General features: G+C 40.3%; 1 protein-coding gene across 1 annotated transcript in view; it reads left to right on the top strand.

Annotated features, from left to right (window-relative positions):
* SLC16A2 (solute carrier family 16 member 2) overlaps positions 1-19,294 on the top strand; it is a 218,333-nt gene that overhangs the window by 185,634 nt on the left and 13,405 nt on the right. Inside the window, exon 2 of the mRNA XM_049873302.1 lies at positions 18,493-18,637. Within this exon, the coding sequence (XP_049729259.1) occupies positions 18,493-18,637 (145 nt within the window). The remainder of the gene's footprint in view (positions 1-18,492; positions 18,638-19,294) is intronic.

The raw sequence follows: 19,294 nt of genomic DNA, 5'->3' as shown, positions 1-19,294 counted from the left end.
CAGAGAGGGTTCAATTAAGAGCCCCTTCTTCCTGAAAAGGTGCACAGTATGATAAAATGATAGCAAATCGGAGCAAGAGGCTATGGTGTATGGGTTAGCCATCCAACTGTTGTTGTTAGGTTCCATCAATAAGTTCCAACTCATAGCAACCCTATGTACAATGGAAAGAAACATTGCTAAGTCCTGCACTGTCCTCACAATGGTTCCTGTGTTTGAGTCCAATATTTCAGCCACTGTGTCAATCCATTTCACTGAGGGCCTTTCTGTTTTTCTCTGACCCTCTACTTTACCAAGCATGATATCCTTTCCAGGGACTGGTCCCTTCTGATAACATGTCCAAAGTAAGTGAGATGAAGTCATGCCATCCTCACTTCTAAGGCGGCTTCTGGCTGTATTTCTTCCAAGACAGATTTGTTCGTTCTTGTGGCAGTCCATGGTATATTCAATATTCTTTGCCAACACCATAATTCAAATGCATCAATTTTTTTCAGTCTTCCTTATTCTTTGTCCAGCTTTAACACGCATATGAGACTTAGGTCAGGTGCACCTGAGTGCTCAAAGTGACATTTTTGCTTTTCAACACTTTAAAGAGGTCTTCTGCAGCAGATTTGCCCAATGGAATATATTGTTTGATTTTTTAACTGTTGTTTCCATGGCCTTGATTATGGATTCAAGTAAAAGGAAACCCTTGACAATATCAACGTTTTCTCCATTTATCTTGATGTTGATTATATACCCAGTTGTGAGGATTTTTGCTTTCTTTATGTTGAGGTAAATCCATATTGAAGGCTGTAGTCTTCAATCTTCGTCAGTAAGTGCTTCAAGTCCTCTTCACTTTCAGCAAGCAAAGTTGTGTCATCTGCATATTGCATGTTGTTAATTAGTCTTCCTGGAATGCTGATGTCACGTTCTCCTTCATATAGTCCAACTTATTTCCTCAGCATACACATTGAATAAGAATGGTGAAAAGATACAACCCTGATGCACACCTTTCCTGATTTTAAACCATGCACTATCCCCTTGTTCTGTTTGAACAACTCCCTCTTGTTCTATGTACAAGTTCCTCATGAGCACAATTCAGTGTTCTGGAATTCCCATTTTTTGCTATGTTATCTATAACTTGTTATGATCTGCACAGTTGAATGCCTTTGCATGGTCAATAAAACACAGATAAACATCTTTCTGATATTCCCTGCTTTTAGTCAAGATCCATCTGACATTAGCCATGATACCCTCATTCCACGTCCTCTTCTGAATTCGGTTGAATTTCTGGCAGTTCCCTGTAAATGGATTGTTACAACAATTTTTGAATTATCTTCAGCATAATGTTGCTTGCATGTGATATTAATGATATTGTTTGATAATTTCCATATTCCATTGGATCACCTTTCTTTGGAATAGACACGCATATGGGTCTCTTACAGTTGGTTGACCATGTAGCTGTCTTTCAAATTTTTTCACATAGTTGAGTGAGTGCTTCCAGCACTGCATCCATTTGTTGAAACATCTCAACTGGTATCCCATCAATTCCTGGAGCCTTGTTTTTCACCAATACCTTCAGTGTAGCTTGGACTTCTTCCTTCAGTGATATCAGTTCTTGATCATATGCTGCCGCCTGAAATGTTTGAACATCAACCAATTCTCTTTGGTAGTGACTATGTATTCTTTCCATCTTCTTTTGATACTTCCTGTGTCATTTAATATTTTGCCCATAGAATCCTTCAAAATTGCAACTCGAGGCTTGAATTTTTCTTCAGTTCTTTCAGCTTGAGAAATGCCAAGTGTGTTCTTCCCTTTTGGTTTTCTAACTCTAGGTCTTTGCACATTTTATTATAATACTTTACTTTGTCTTCTCTAGCCACCATTGAAATCTTCTGTTCACTTTTTTGCTTCATCATTTCTTCTTTTTGCTTTAGCTATTTTACATTTAAGAGCAAGCCTTAGAGTCTCCTCTGACATTCATTTTGGTTTTCTTTTTTTCCTGTCTTTTTAATGACCATTTGCTGTCTTCATTTTTGATGTCCTTGATGTCATCCCACAACTCATTGGCTCTTTGGACATTAGTGTTCAATGTGTCAAATCAGTTCTTTATATGGTCTCTAAATTCAGGTGGGATATACTCAAAGTCGTACTTTGGCTCTCATGGACTTGTTTAAATTTTCTTCAGCTTCAATTTGAGCAATTGATGGTCTGTTCCACAGTTAGCCCCTGGCCTTGTTCTGACTGATAAAATTGAGCTTCTCCAACATCTCTTTCCACAGATGTAGTGGATTTAATGCCTGTATATTCCATTTAGTGAGGTCCACATGTATAGTCACCAATTATGTTGTTCAGAAAAGGTATTTGCAATGAGTAAGTTGTTGGTCTTGAAAATTTCTATCATGCCATCTCTGGTGTCATTTCTGTCACCAAGGCCATAATTTTCAACTACTGATCCTTCTTTATTTCCAATGCTCACATTCCAATCAACACTAATTATCAGTTCATCCTTTTTTTGTGATTTTTTTCTTAAATTGTGATTTAGGTGAAAGTTTACAGACCAAATTAGTTTCTCACTAAACCCTTAGTACACAAATTGTTTTCTGATATTGGCTGCCAAACCCTTGATATGGCAACACTCTCCCCTTCTCCACCTTGGGTTCCCTGTTTCCATTTATCCAGTATTCCTGTCCCTTCATGCCATCTTGTCTTTGCTTTTGGCCCGGTGTGTCCATTAGTCTTGTATACATGATTGAACTATGAAGCAAGTCCCTTACACGTGCTATTGTTGGCCCTGTAGACCTGTCTAATCTTTGGCCAAAGAGCAAATCTCAGGAGTGACTTCAGTACTGAGTTAAAAGTGTGTCCAGGGGCACACTCTTGGAGTTTCTCCAGTGTCTGTCAGACCAGAGAGACCAAAGCCTGGTGTGTGTGTGTGTGTGTGTGTGAATTTGAATTTTGTCCTACATTTTTGGCCCACTCTATTGGGACCCTCTGTTGCGATCCCTGACAGAGCAGTCAGTTGTGGTAATAGGATACCATCTAGTTGTTTTGGGCTCAGTCTGGTGGGGGTTGTGTAGTTGTAGTCCATTAGTCCTTTGGAATAATCTTTCCTCTGCGTCTTTAGTCTTCTTCATATCCGTGCATCTTGATTGCATGTTTAATCAACTTCAGACTGCAGTAGTTGTTAAAAAATCTTCAATTTCTTCATCTTTGTCCATAGTGGTTGATGTGTAAATTTGAATAATAGGCGTATTAACTGGCCTTCCTTGTAAGCCTATGGATATTATCCTATCACTTGCTGCTTTGTATTTCAGGATGCATCTTGAAATGTTCTTTTCGAAGATGAACACACCATTCCTCTTTGATTTATCATTCCTGGCGTAGTAGACCATATGATTGTCCGATTCAAAATGGCCAACACCAGTCCATTTCAGCTCACTAATGCCTAGGACACGCTGGTGGCATAGTGGCTAAGTGCTCCGGCTGCAAACCAAAAGGTTGGCAGTTGGAATCCACCAGGCACTACTTGGAAGCTCTATGGGGCAGTTCTACTCTGTAGGGTCACTATGAGATAGAATTGACTCTTAGGCAATGGGGTGGTGGTGGTGGTGGAATGCCTAGGACATCAATCTTCAAGTGTTTCATTTCATTTTTGACGACTTCCAGATTTCCTAGATTCATACATCATACATTCCAAATTCTGATTATTAATGGGTGTTTGCAGATGTTTCTTCTCATTTAGAGTCATGCCACATCAGCAAATGAAGGTCCTGAAAGCTTTACTCCATCCACATTAAGATCGACTCCACTTTGAGGAAGCAGCTCTTCCCCAGTCATATTTTGAGTGCCTTCCAACCTGAGGGGCTCATCTTCTGGCACCATTTCAGAAAATGTTCCAGTACCATCCATAAGATTTTCACTGGCCAGTTTTTTCAGAAGTAGATCACCAGGTCCTTCTTCCCAGTCTGTCTTAGTCTGGAAGCTCTGCTGACACCTATCCACCATGGGTGATCCTGCTGCTATTTGAAATACCTATGACAAGCTTCCAGCAATACAACGACATGCGAGCCACCAGAGTATGACAAACTGACATATGAGTAGTGGAGAAAATATATACATATAATTTAATTCCAAGAGCAATTACTACAAAAGGGATATATGCTCAAAAACACTAAAAATAAATTTAAATGGATTTCTAAAATATGTTAAAGTACCCCACAGGCAAGCAAGAAAAAGAGAACAGAGAAACAAAAAATGGAACAAACAAAAAACAAAAATAAAATGGCAGACTTGTCCTAACACATCAATGATTGCATTAAATGTAAATGGTACAAACACATCAATTGAAAAATAGAGATTGGCAGAGTGGATTAATAAAGGCCTCAACTATATGCTGTCTATAAAAACTCACTTCAAATATGAATCACCAGGGAGTTATGCTGAGTGAAAAAAACAATTTCAAAAGGTCGTATACTGTGTTGTTAGGTGCCATTGAGTCGGTTCCGACAGATAGTGACCCTATGTACAGAACAAAACACTGCCCAGTCCTGCAACATCCTCACAATTGTTCTTATGCTTGAGCCCGTTGTTGTAGCCACTGTGTCAGTCCATCTCCATGAATGCCTTCCTCTTTTTCGCTAGCCTTCTACTTTACAAAGTATGATGTCCTTCTCTAGGGACTGGTCCCTTCTGATAATATGTCCAAAATATGTGGGACAAAGTCTCACCATCCTTGCTTCTAATGAGCATTCTGGCTTTACTTCTTCCAAGACAGATTTGTTTGTTCTTTTGGCAGTCCATGGTATATACAATATTCTTTGCCAACACAATAATTCAAAGGCATCAATTCTTCTTCAGTCTTCCTTTTTCACTGAAGAGCTTCCACATGCATATGAGACAATTGAAAACACCATGGCTTGGGTTAGGTGCACCTTAGTCCTCGGGTGACATATTTGATTTTTAACAGTCTAAAGAGGTCTTTTACAGCAGATTTGCCTAACGCAGTATGTCATTTGATTTATTGACTGCTGCTTCCATGGGCGTTGATAGTGGATCCAAGTAAAATAAAATTCTTGGCAAATTCAATCTTTTCTCCCTTTACCATGTTGTTGGTTAATGGTCCAGTTATGAGGATTTTTGTTTTATGTTAAGGTGTAATCCATACTGAAGGCTGTGGTCTTCGATCTTCATCAGTAAGTGCTTCAAGTCCTCTTCATTTTTCAGCAAGCAAAGTTGTGTCATCTGCATATCCCAGGTTGTTAATGAGTCTTCCTCCAATCCTGATGCCCTGTTCTTCTTGATATAGTCCAGTGCCTCAGATTATTTGCTCAGCATACAGATTGAATAACTATGGTGAAAGGATACAACCCTGATACACACCCTTCCTGATTTTAAACCACTCAGTATTCCCTTGTCCTGTTCAAGTGGCTGCCTCTTGTTCTATGTAGAGGCTCAGCATGAGCTCAATTAAGTGATCTGGAATTCCCATTCTTCACAATACTATCCATAATTTGTTATGATCCACACAGTAGAATGCCTTTGCGTAGTCAATAAAACACAGGTAAACATCTTTCTGGTGTTCTCTGCTTTCGGTCAAGATTTATCTGACATCAGCAATGATATCCCTCATTCCAGGTTCTCTTCTGAATCTGGCTTGAATTTCTGGAAGTTCCCTGCCAATGTACTGGTGCAGTCACTTTTGAATGATCTTCAGCAAAATTTTACTTGTGTGATATTAATGATATTACTCAATAATTTCCCCATTCTGGTGGGCCTTGTCTCTTCGGAATGGGCAAAAATATAGGTCTCTTTGAGTTGGTTGGCTAGGTAGCTGCCTTCCACATTTCTTGGCATAGGCGAGTGAATGCTTCCAGTGCTGCATCCATTTGCTGGAACATTTCAGTTGGTCAAGTCCTGGAGCCTTGTTTTTCACCAATGCCTTCAGCGCAGCTTGGACTTGTTCCTTCAGTAACATCAGTTCTTGATCATATGCTACCGCCTGAAATGGTTGGACATCGGCCAGTTCTTTTTGGTACGATGACTTGTGTATTCTTTTCATCTTCTTTTGTTGTTTAATATTTTCCCAGTAGAATCCTTCTATATTGCAACACAATGCTTGAATTTTCTGTTCAGTTTCTTCAACTTTATAAATGCTGAGCATGTTCTTCCCTTTTGGTTTTTGTTACAGACTGAATTGTGTCTCCTAAAAATGTGTGCCAACTTGGCTAGTCCATGATTCCCAGTATTGTGGATAATCACCATTTTGTCATCTGATGTGAATTTCCTATGTGTTATAGATCCTAACTCAGTGATATTAACAAGGTGGGATTAGTGGCAGTTATGCTAATGAGAGACGACTCAATCTACAAGTTTAGGTTGTGTCTTAAGCCAATCTCTTTTGAGATATAAAAGAGAGAAGTGAGCAGAGAGATGAGGGACTTCATACCACCAAGAAAACAATGCCAGGAGCAGAACATGTCCTTTGGATTTGAAGTTTCTGCTCTGAGAAGCTCTAGTCCAGGGGAAGATTGATGACAAGGACCTTCCTCCAGAGCCATTAGAGGGAGAAAGGCTTCCCCTGGAGCTGGCAGCCTGAATTTGGATTTCTAGCCTACTAAAAATAGACTGTGAGAAAATAAATTTCTCTTTGTTAAAGCATCCATTTTTGGTATTTCTGTTATAGCAGCAGTACATAACTAAGACAGTTTTCTAACTTTAGGTCTTTGCACATTTCATTATAATACTTTACTATGTGTTCTCAAGTTCCCTTTTGAAATCTTATGTTCAGCCAGTTCACTTCATCATTTCTTCCTTTCCCTTTAGCTACTCTACATTGAAGAGCAAGTTTCAGAGTCTCTTTTGACATCCATTTTGGTCTTTCCTTTCTTCCCTATCTTTTTAATGACTTCTTGCTTTCTTCATGTATGATGTCCTTGATGTCATTCCACAACTGGTTTGGTCTTAGGTCATTAGTATTTAATGAGTCAAATCTATCCTTGAAATGGTCTCTAAATTCAGGTGGAATATACTGAAGGTCATTGTCATGGATTGAATAGTGTCCCCAAAAAATATATGTCAACTTGGCTAGTCCATGATTCCCAGTATTGTGTTACTGTCCAACATTTTGTCACTGGATGTGATTTCCCCATATGTTGTGAATCTTACTTCTGTGATGTTAATGAGGCAGTATTAGAGGCAGTTATGTTGATGAGGGAGGACTCAATCTACAAGATTAGATTGTATTATAAATCAATCTCTTGAGATATAAAAGAGAGAAGCAAGCAGAGAGACATGAGGACCTCATACCACCAAGAAACAAGAGCCAGGAGAATAGTGTGTTCTTTGGATCTGGGTTCTCTGCACTGAGAAGCTCCTAGACCAGGGAAAGATTGATGACATGGATCTTCCCCCAGAGCCAACAGAGACAGAAAGCCTTCCCCTTGAGCTGGCCCCCTGATTTCAGACTTCTAGCCTCTGGGACTGTGAGAGAATAAATTTCTCTTTCTTAAAGCCACTTGTGGTATTTCTGTTAGAGCAGCACTAAATAACTAAGATTGTCATACTTTGGCTCTCATGGACTTGTTTAATTTTTGTCAGCTTCAACTTGAATTTGCCCATGAGCAATTGATGGTCTGTTCCACAGTCGGCCACTCGCCTTGTTCTGACTGATGATATTGAGCTTTTCCATCATCTCTTTACATAGCCAAAAAACCAAACCAAATCCAGTGCCATCAAGTCAATTCCGACTCATAGAAACTCTATAGGACAGAGTAGAATTGCCCCATATAGTTTCCAAGGAACACCTGGCGGATTCGAACTGCCAACCCTTTGGTTAGCAGCCGTAGCACTTAACCACTATGCCAGTAGGGTTTCTGTCTCTTTCCATAGTAGTAGTCAATTTCATTCCTGCATATTCCATCTGGTGAGGTCCACCTGTATAGTAATCATCTATGTTGGTGAAAAAAGGTATTTGCAATGAAGTCACTGGAGTTGCAAAATTCTATTATTCGATCTCCGGCATCGTTTCTATCACCAATGCCATATTTTCCAACTACTGTTCTTTCTTCTTGGTTTCCAACTTTTGCATTCCAATCACCAGTAATTATCAATGCATAAGTTTGAATAATAGTTATACTAACTGGTCTTCCTTGTAGGCATATGGATATTATCTTATCACTGACAGCGTTGTACTTCAGGATTCATCTTGAAATGTTCTTTTTGATGATGGATGAAATTCATCATTCCCAGCATATAGAATATATGATTATCTGATTCAAAATAGTCAATAATAGTCCATTTAGGCTCATTAATGCTTAGGACATCGATGTTTATTCATTCCATTTCATTTTTAATGATTTCCAATTTTCCTAGATTCATACTTCGTACATTCCACATTACTATTAGTAATGGATGTTTGCAGCTGTTTCTTCTCATTTTGAGTCATGCTGCATCAGCAAATGAAGGTCCCATAAGTTTGGGTACATCCATGTCATTAAGGTCAACTCTACTTTGAGAAGGCAGCTCTTCCCCAATCATATTTTGAGTTCCATCCAACGTGAGGAGCTCATCTTTCAGTACTATATTAGCAATGTTCTGCTGCTATTCATAAGGTTTTCTCTGCCTAATTTTTTCAGAAGTAGATCACTGGGTCCTTCTTCCTAGTCTGTCTTAGTCTGGAAGCTCAGATGAATCCTGTCCACCATGGGTGACCCTGCTAGTATTTGAAATACTGGTGGCATAATGTCATGGATTGAATTGAGTTTTTGAGGAAAATCACACAATACCGAGAATCATGGCCCAGCCAAATTGATACACATATTTTTGGGGGGACACAATTTAATCCATGACACTATGCCACCAGTATTTCAAATACTAGCAATCCTGCCTTTATGATGTTAATGAGGGAGGATGGGCAACAGTTGTTAGTGAGGCAGAACTCAGTCTACAGGATTGAATTGTGTCTTGAGACAATCTCTTGAGATATAAAAGAGAGAAGACAGCAGAGAGACAGGGGCCTCATACCATCAAGAAAGCAGTGCAGGGAGCAGACCACATCCTTTGGACCTGGAGTCTCTACACAGAGAAGCTCCTGGTCCTTGGGAAGATTGATGAGAAGGTCAACAGAGAGAGAACGCCTTCCCTTGGAGCTAACACCCTGAATTTGGACTTTTAGCCCACTTTATGTGAAGAAATAAATTTCTCTTTATTAAAGCCACCCACTTGTGGTATTTCTGTTATAGCAGCACTAGATGACTAAGACACATAGCTTCCAGCATCACAGCAACATGCGAGCCACCACAGTGTGACAAACTGACAGACATGTCAGGGTCATATACTGTATAACTCCATTTATATGACTTTCTTGAAGTAATGAAATTATAGAGATCGGAAACAAGTTAGTGGTTGCCAGGAGTAAGGGATGGTGGAAGAGCGGGGTAATGCGCTGGGTATGACTATAAAGGGGTGGCACAGAGGGAACCTTTGTGGTGATGAAATCGTTCTGTATCATTATCTTAATGGATACCCTGGTTGCATAGTGGTTAAGTGCTATGGCAGTTCAAATCCACCAGGCGCTCCTTGGAAACCCTATGGGAGAGTGCTACTTTGTCCTATAGGGTCACTATGAGTCGGAATCAACTCAACAGCAACCGGTTTGGTTTGGTTTTATCTTAATGATGGTTACACAAGTCTATACATGTTTTAAAATAACAGCTACACACACTCATTGTACCAATGCCAATTTTCTGGATTTGATATTGCACTATAGTTATGTAAGATGTAACCAGAAGCTTGGTGAAGGGTACATAGGATCTCTCAGGACTATGTCCAATTTCTCATGGATCTGTAATTATTTCAAAATTTGAAAGTAAAAACAAAACAAAAAAAAAAGATTAATTAAAAAAACTATAACAAATATTTAAACTTTCCTTGACTGTACAAAAGATGGCTTACAAGCCTAATCGCCAGTTCGTATTGTATCATAGATATGCAGAAGAGCCATATAATGGCTAGTTCTAGTTGATAGATGGCAGGAAGATGATTTACTAGATTAATTTTTTTTTCCTCTTTGACAAAACATCAGGGCTCTTTTCTTGGAAATCTAGTGGAATAAAAGTCCATGCATTGTAAATGAGATCTTTCACTGACATTTCATGCTTTCTTGTCCTCGTCCCTTTTTTAGAACATTAAATTTATTGAGGTACAATTTACATATGGTAAATTCACCCTTTTTATATGCTCAGTTCTATGAATTTTGACAAAAGTATGCCATAACCATAGTTAAGATATATAAATTTCCATCGCCCCAAAATTTCCCTTGTGCCCCTCTATAATTGACCTTCTCCCTCCACTCTGCCCCAGCACCCATTGATCTGTTTTTCTTTCCCCATAGTTTTGCCTTTTCCAGGATTTCATATAGATGGAATCATCTGAGTCTGGCTTCTTTCATTTAGTGTAATGCCTTTGAGAATCATCCTAGTTGTTGCCTTATCAATAGTTCATTCCTGTTTATTGCAGAGTTTTATTCCATTGTATTGATGAATCCCGTTCGCTTATCCATTCACCAGTTGAAGTACGTTTGGGTTGCTGTCAGTTTTTTGGTGATTATGAAGAAAAACTGCTATGAACATGTGGGTACTCTTTCTTTTGAAATTTTTATTGTGCTTAGAGTGAAAGTTTACAAATCAAGTCAGTCTCTCATGCAAATTTATATACACCTTGCTGTATAGTCCTAGTTGCTCTCCCCCTAATGAGACAGCACAGTCCTCCCCACCCTCTGTTTTAATGTCCATTCAGCCAGCTTCTAACCCCCTCTGCCTTCTCATCTCCCCTTCAGACAGGAGCTGCCAACATAGTCTCATGTGTCTACTTGATCCAAAAGCTCACTCCTCACCAGTACCATTTTCTATCCCGTAACCAAAAAAACCAAACCCAGTGCCGTCGAGTCGATCCAACTCATAGCGACCCTATAGGACAGAGTAGGACTACCCCATAGAGTTTCCAAGGAGCCAGTCCAATCCCCGTCTGAAGAGTTGGCTTTGGAAATGGTTCCTGTCTTGGGCTAACAGAAGGTCTGGGGACCATGACCTTCGGGGTCCTTCTAGTCTCAGCCAGACCAATAAATCTGGTCTTTTTACGAGAATTTGAGGTCTGCATCCTACTGCTTTCTTGCTCCCTCAGGGATTCTCTGTTGTGTTCCTTGTCAGGGCAGTCATTGGTTGTAGCCAGGCACCATCTAGTTCTTCTGAGCTCAGGCTGATGTAGTCTCTGATTTATCTTGGGCTCACAATAATCTTGTGCCTTTGGTGTCCTTCATTCTCCTTTGCTCCAGGTAGGTTGAGACCAATTGATGCATCTTAGATGGCCGCTTGCTAGCGTTTAAGAACCCAGGTGCCACTCACCAAAGTGGGATGAGGAATGTTTTGTTAATAGATTTTATTAAGCCAATTGACCTAGATGTCCCCTGAAACCATGGTCCTCAAACCACTGCCCCTACTATACTGGCCTTCGAAGCATTCAGTTTATTCAGGGAACTTCTTTGCTTTTGGTTCAGTCCAGTTGTGCTGACCTCTCCAATAGTGCGTGTTGTCTTTCCCTTCACCTAAAATAGTTCTTGTCTACTATCTAATTAGTGAATACCCCTCTCCCTCCCTCGCTCCCCTCTCATAACCATCAAAGAATATTCTTTTCTCTGTTTAAACTATTTCTCATGCTCCTATAATAGTGGTCACATACATTATTTGTCCTCTTGCAACTGACTAATTTCACACAGCAAAATGCGCTCCAGATTCCTCCGTGTTATGAAATGTTTTACGGATTCATCATTGTTCTTTATCGATGCCTAGTATTCCATTATGTGAATATACCATAATTTATTTATCCATTCATCCATTGATGGGCACCTTGGTTGCTTCCATCTTTTTGGATTGTAAACAGTGCTGAAATGAACATGGGTGTGCATGTATCTGTTTGTGTAAAGGCTCTTATTTCTCTAGAATATATTCCAAGGAGTGGGATTGCTGGATTGTATGGTAGTTCTATTTCTAGCTTTTTTAAAAAAAAGTGCCAAATCGATTTCCAAAGTGGTTGTACCATTTTACATTTCCACCAGTAGTGTATAAGTGTTTCAGTCTCTCCACAACCTCTCCAACATTTATTATTTTGTGTTTTTTGGATTAATGCCAGCCTTGTTGGAGTGAGATGGAATCTCATTGTAGTTTTGCTTTGCATTTCTCTAATGGCTAATGATCGTGAGCATTTCCTCAAGTATCTGTTACCTACCTGAATGTCACCTTTAGTGAAGTGTCTGTTCATATCCTTTGCCCATTTTTTAATTGGGTTATTTGTCTTTTTGTTGTTGAGTTTTTGCTGTAACATGCAGATTTTAGAGATCAGACGCTGATCGGAAATGTCATAGCTAAAAACTTTTTCCCAGTCTGTAGGTAATCTTTTTACCTTTTTGGTGAAGTCTTTGGATGAGCATAGGTGTTTGATTTTTAGGAGCTTCCGGTTATCTAGTTTCTCTTCTGGTGTTTGTACATTGTTAGTAATGTTTCGTATACTGTTTATGCCATGTATTAGGGCTCCTACTGTTGTCCCTATTTTTTCTTCCATGATCTTTATCATTTTAGATTTTGTATTTAGGTCTTTGATCCATTTTGAGTTAGCTTTTGTGCGTGGTGTGAGGTATGGGTCTTGTTTTATTTTTTTGCAGATGGATATCCAGTCATGCCAGCACTGTTTGTTAAAGAGACTGTCTTTTCCCCCATTTAACTGACTTTGGGCCTTTGTCAAATATCATCTGCTCATATGTGGATGGATTTATGTCTGGATTCTGAATTCTGTTTCATTGGTCTATGTATCTGTTGTTGTATAAGTACCAGGCTGTTTTGACTACTGTGGCCGTATAATAGGTTCTAATAAGTAGTGTGAGGCCTCCCACTTTGTTCTTCTTTTTCAGTAATGCTTTGCTTATCTGGGGCCTCTTTTCCTTCCTTATGAAGTTGGTGATTTGTTTCTCCATCTCATTAAAAAATGTCATTGGAGTTTGGATCCGAATTGCATTGTATCTATAGATCACTTTTGGTAGAATAGACATTTTTACAATGTTAATTCTTCCTATCCATGAGCAAGGTGTTTTTCCACTTATGTAGGTCTCTTTTTGTTTCTTGCAGTAGTGTCTTGTAGTTATCTGATTTTTCTTCGAATATGTATTGGTGCCCAGTATTTTATCTTCAGTCTCACTAATTCTGCCTTCCACTTCCTCAATTCTGCTCCTCTGACTTTCTATTGAGTTGACTAATTCTGTAATTTTATTGTTAATCTTCTGAATTTCTGATTGCTCTCTCTCTATGGATTCTTGCAGCTTATTAAATTTTTTTTTCAGGTGAGGGCCCTGTTTAATTGGCAAAGCATTCTCAAACATCAAACACCCCCCTCTCCACCACACTTCTGATACATTTGCATTCTGCCAATAAAGGCCTATTCTCCTGTAATAGGTCCACACAGGTCCATGCAGGGGGGAAAGGTGTTCAAGGACCATTGATCCTTTATGCCTGGACAGGAGCCACTTCTGTCCTGAGCTCTCCAGATTAGTGAAGCTGGCAGATTATCTTTTCCCCCAGTTGTGAATTTATTCCATCTCCAAGGCCGGGAGAATGGCTCAGAGTTTTCAGCAGAGCCTGCCTCAGGCCCAGGGAAATCAACAGCCACTGAAACCAGCTTGGGTGCTGGGGCACAGTAAAATAAACTCAAGTACTTAGCGTTTGCCGAGAGCACTGTTCTTCTCTGGCTCCGGAGGTGTGAGCAGGCTGTGCGGCTTGCTGTCTCTACCCTAGAAAACCGAGTCCAGGATGCTACCACCAGCCCCGCTGTGGTCACTCCAGGGAATGGTGCCTGAGGGTTCCCAGTGATTCAGGTCCAGCAACTCCTCTCCGCTTCTGAACCATCTCTCCCTCCTCCTGCCTCTCAGTCCATTTTCTAACTTTGTCTTTGATGTTCAGGGCTTCTAGCTTGTCATAAATATAATTGTTTCACTTATTTTTGGGGGGTCTTTTTTTTGTTTGTTTTAAGAAGGATCACCAGATGTGTCTGACTACTCCACCATCTTGATCCCACCTCCGTGGGTACATGTTTTTGTGTAATATAAGATTTTGTTAATCTTGGGTAAATGCCTAGGAGTGAGATATATGGTAAGTGTGTGTTTAGCTTTATAAGAAGCCATATGTTTTCCAAAGTACTAGATATTTTCAGTTTTTTAAAGTTTTCTTAATGAGTGTGTAGGGGTATCTTATTGTGGTTTTAATTTACATTTATTGAATGATTAATGGTTGTCATGTATTGAATTTTGTCCCCCCAAAAATCTGTCAACTTGGCTAGGTCATGATTCCCTTGTATGATTGTTTACCATTTTATCTTCTGATGTGATTTCCTTATGTGTCATAAATCCTATCACTAGGATGTAGTAAGATGGATTAGTGGCAGTTATAGTAATGAGGTCTAAAGGATTAGATAGTGTCTTAATCCAATCTCTTCTGAGATATAAAAGACAGAAGTGAGCAGAGAGACATGGGAACCTCATACCACCAAGAAAGCAGTGCCGGGAGCAGGGCAGTCCTTTGGACCTGAGGTTCCTGTGCTGAGATACTTCCAGACCAAGGAAAGACTGGTAACAAGGAACTTCCTCCAGAGCTGACAGAGAAAGAAAGCCTTCCTCTGGATCCAGCACCCTAAATCTGGACTTCTAGCCTACTGGACTGTGAGAGAATAAACTTCTCTTTGTTAAAGCCATCCACTTGTGGTATTTCTGTTACAGCCACACTAGATGACTAAGACAATGGTGTTGAGCATCTTTTCACGTGCTTAATTGCTATTCATATTATGTGAGTGAGAGAGAGAGAGATGTCTTTTCAAGTCTTCTGTCCATTTAAAACATTGGTCTGTTTAATTTCTTATTTATTTGTGACAGTCAACTCGTATTCTGGATACAAGTCTTTTATCAGATATGAGTTTTGCAAATATTTTTCCTAGTTTATGGCTTGTCTTTTCAATTTCTTAATAGTGTCTTCTGAAGAGCTGTTGTTGTTGTTGTTGTTAGCTGACATCAAACCATCCCCTAACTCATGGTGATGTCATTGTGTTAGTTATCTAGTGCTGCTATAACAGAAATACTGCAAGTGGATGGCTTTTACAAACAGAAATTTATTTTCTCACAATCTAGTAGACTAGAAGTCCAAATTTAGGGCATCAGCTCTAGGGGAAGGCTTTCTCTCTGTCAGCTCTGGAGGAAGTTCCTTGTCATCAGTCTTCCCCAGGACTAGGAGCTTCTCCATGCAGGAACCTTGGGTCCAAAAGATGTGCTCTGCTCCTTTCACTGCTTTCTTGGTGGTATAAGTTCCTCACTTTCTGCTTGCTCCCCTTTCCTTTTATCTCTTGTAAGATAAAAGGTGCAGGCCACACTCCAGGGAAAATTTTTTTTACATTGGATCAGGGATGTGACCTTAGTAAGGGTGTTACAATTCCACCCTAATCCTCTTTAACATAAAATTATAATCACAAAATGGAGGACAACCACATAATACTGAGAATCATGACCTAACCAAGTTGACAGATATTTTGGAGGGACGCAACTCAGTCTCTGACAGTCATGCACAACAGAATGGAATGCTGCCTGGTCCTGCACCATCCCAATGAGCAGCTAGGAATTGGACAGTTATGATCCATGAAGTTTTCACTGGCTGATTTTCAGAAATAGATCACCAGGCCTTTCTTCCTAGTCTTAGTCTGAGAGCTTTGCTGAAATCTGTTCAGCATCATAGCAATATGCAAGCTTCCAATAACAGACAGATGGTGCCTGCACATGAGGTGGATTGGCCGGGAATCTAACCAGAGTCTCCCACATGGAAGATGAGAATTCTACCACTGAACCACCAGTGTCCCCTTCAAAGAACAGAAGTTCTTAATTTTTTTTTTGTTTTTTAAATTGAGATTGTATATGTATGTGATTATATATATATACACACACAGAATAAAACATTTGCCAATTCAACAATTTTTACGTGTACACTTCAGTGACACTGATGATGTTCACCATGTTGTGCAACCATCACCACTATGTTTTTCTAAATCATCCCATCACCATTATAAGAAACTCACTGAGGCAAGCAGTTTTTAATTTTGATGAAGTCTATTTAATCAAGTTTTTTCTTTTATGGATCCTCCTTTTTATGAATATCTATGAAACCTTTGCCTAATCAAAGGTCTAAAAGATTTTCTTCTATGCTTTCTTCTGGAAGTTTTATAATTTTAATTTACAGTTAAGTCTATGATCCATTTTGTGTTAATTTTTACATATGGTTGTGATTATTGGTATTTACAAAGCTCTCTTATATATAAAATTGCCTCTGATAATCGTTTAAAAAAAACTTTGAGGAAGGCACAACAGGAATTTTAATCCTCATTTTACAGATGAAAAAGTTGAGGATCAAAAAGTGCTGTGTGACTTGTTCAAGGTAAAATTAAGATGAGAGCCCAGGTCTTTTGCCGTCCCACACCAGTATTTTTGGAGCCAGAGAGCTGGGGCTCAGGTTGGGGCTCCAGGAAAGCCAATATCCCAGTGAGAATCTGAGTACCAACCTAGTTGGCACTGGGGTAACAGACACAGGTGGTGGACTAGCCCTGACCTCACTCAGACTGCATTCCCTGGCTCAGCTTGGAGCTCCACAACTTAAGGGAACCAGAAGCTGGCCTGGCGTTCTGCTCAGGTGACATTCAGTAAATGCCTTTTGGTGATGATGATGATGAAGACTTGGAAAGTGTTCAGAGGAGAGCTCTAAAAGTAATTACAGGGTTAGAAATTAAAGTTAGGAAGAAAAGTTAAGGGAACTAAGATTATCTAGCCTAGAAAAAAGAGACCCAAGATGAAACTTGATAACAGCCTTCAAACATAAAAAGCCTTGAGCTTTCTTTCTGAGGGCTAAGCAAGGGGAAATGGGCTGGAAGAATCTAAGAGGGCAAATTTCTTTCTCTCTGGTAAGGATTGCTATGGACACTTAAAAGCCTTAAAAAACAGAACAAACTCTTGGTGGCACAGTGGTGAAGAGTTCGGCTGCTAACCAAAAGGTGGGTACTTCTAATCCACCAGCCATTCCTTGGAAACCCTGTGGGGCAGTTCTACTCTCTCCTATAGTGTCGCTATGAGTTGGAATCGATTCCACAGCAGTTTGGGTTTTTTAATTTTTTTTTTAATTTGGAGTCAGGGATTTGCTAAGTATAGCCTCTGGTAAAGGATTTAAGCATGACCTTCTGCCCAGTGTCCTTAGAAAATTTTGGGTGGCTACTGAACCTAGCCTTTGTCTTAGTAAAATTCCAGGAGGCTTTTCCCTGTAGCATCTTCACAGAGCAGTTCCAATGTCTAAGACAAGCCAGACCTGAGTTCCTGAAGGCTTAACCTCCATATTCCTTGCCCCTGCAGCCAAGTAGCCCAGTGCCTAAGGCAATGGAGCTGGCTTAATGTCCCTGAAAGGGCCTGCATTGTTGTCTAGTCCAAATATGATTCCACTGCCTTAAATTCCATTTTATGTCTAATTTCTACTTGCACACCTCCAGTGATGAGAAGCTTTATTCCCCCCAATAGAAGATATAATGAAAAAAACTTGGAACTAGGAATAAGGAGAGCTGGGTTTGCCCAAGTCTGTCACTAAGTGTGATCTTTGACAAGTCCATTCACATTTCTGGACCTGTTTCTTCATCAATAAGATGGTGATGAAGGAGTCTCTTTGTTTTAGTTTCTGTTGGTTTAGCTGCTATAACAAAAAGTCCTCAAAAATTCAGTGGCTAAAAGAACAAGAAAAACTTCTTTTTCTCATGTAACATTCAGGGTAGGGGTTTCATATTAACAAGAGAGGGGGTACTTTGTTCCATGTAGTTATTCAAGGACCCAGGCAGACCGATGACAGTTCTGCCAGTATCAATACATGGCTTCCAAGGCCAAGCTACAACTGTAGCCTACAGGAGAACAGAAACCTCATGGGAGTTTTTTTATGATCCAGACCTGGAATTGGTGCATATCACTTTTACCCACATTCTATTGATCAGATTTCAGTCACATGGTCACACCAAACTTCTAAAGATGCTGCGAAATGTACTGTAGCTGTGTGCCAGATTAAAAAAAAAAAAAAGAATTTATTTTGGTGGCTAGCTAATTTGTTTACTCTTTGCTCTGCTCAGCCACACAAAACAGGCCTCTGCCATAGAGTTGATGATCTCTAAAGGCCCCCTGCCCCAGCTCTAAAATTCTAGGTGTATTTATGAACTAGGCTTCTGGCTCTCACATGGCCCTGCTTCAGGTGGTTTGAAAGTCGCCTAACCTCTCTGATCTTTAGGGATCAGCAATCTGGCAAGTCAGCCCAACGGAATGCTCCCTCCAAGATGCCAAAGAAGAAAAACAGATACCAGCCGTGCCACTAGGCACCACATTAAACTAAGGTGTCTTTGTGCTTCTTGTCTCCACAGCATGGGTAGGAGCCCTTGCAATGGGCATGATCTTCTTCTGTTCTCCCATTGTGAGTATATTCACTGACCGTTTGGGCTGCCGAATCACAGCGACTGCAGGGGCTGCTGTTGCTTTCATTGGCCTTCATACCAGCTCCTTCACCAGGTAAGGCTAGGGGTTGCTGGCCATTTCCCCAAGGCTGAGGGTTGGCTTCTTTCTGGGATTCAGCTAGAGACACTCTTCTCATTGCAGATCCCCTGTGGCCCTGGCCATGTCAAAAAAAAAACCCTTGCTGTCGATTCCGACTCACAGCGACCCTATAGGACAGAGTAGAACTGCCCCATAGGGTTTCCAAGGAGCAGCTGGTGGATTTGAACTGCTGACCTTTTGGTTAACAGCCGAGCTCTTCACCACTACGCCACCAGGGCTCCCTGCTCCAGGATTCAGTGTTCAATGGGACTCATCTAGATAGGGCTCTTAGTATACATTGTTAGGTAATATCCCCAGAGAAGTCCCAAGAGTTTCGAAGTGTTAGGAGGAGCCCAATACTGGGAGTTCATACAACTGGGCCTAAAACCAGTTTTGGCTATGGAAAAATTGATGAGTCTATTCCCCTCTCTGGAAACCCTGGTGGCATAGTGGTTAAGTGTGACAGCTGCTAACCAAGAGGTCAGCAGTTCAAATCTGCCAGGCGCTACTTGGAAACCCTATGGGACAGTTCTACTCTGTCCTATAGGGTTGCTATGAGTCGGAATCGACTTGACGGAAGTGGGTTTGGTGGTTTTTATTCCCCTCTCTGGAACTCTATGTCTGTATCTGTAA

Source organism: Elephas maximus, chromosome X (genome assembly GCF_024166365.1).
Source record: "Elephas maximus indicus isolate mEleMax1 chromosome X, mEleMax1 primary haplotype, whole genome shotgun sequence".
In the NCBI taxonomy this organism is placed as follows: Eukaryota; Metazoa; Chordata; class Mammalia; order Proboscidea; family Elephantidae; genus Elephas; species Elephas maximus.
The sequence above is the reverse complement of the archived record's forward strand: the minus strand, read 5'-3'. Positions and strand labels throughout refer to the sequence as shown.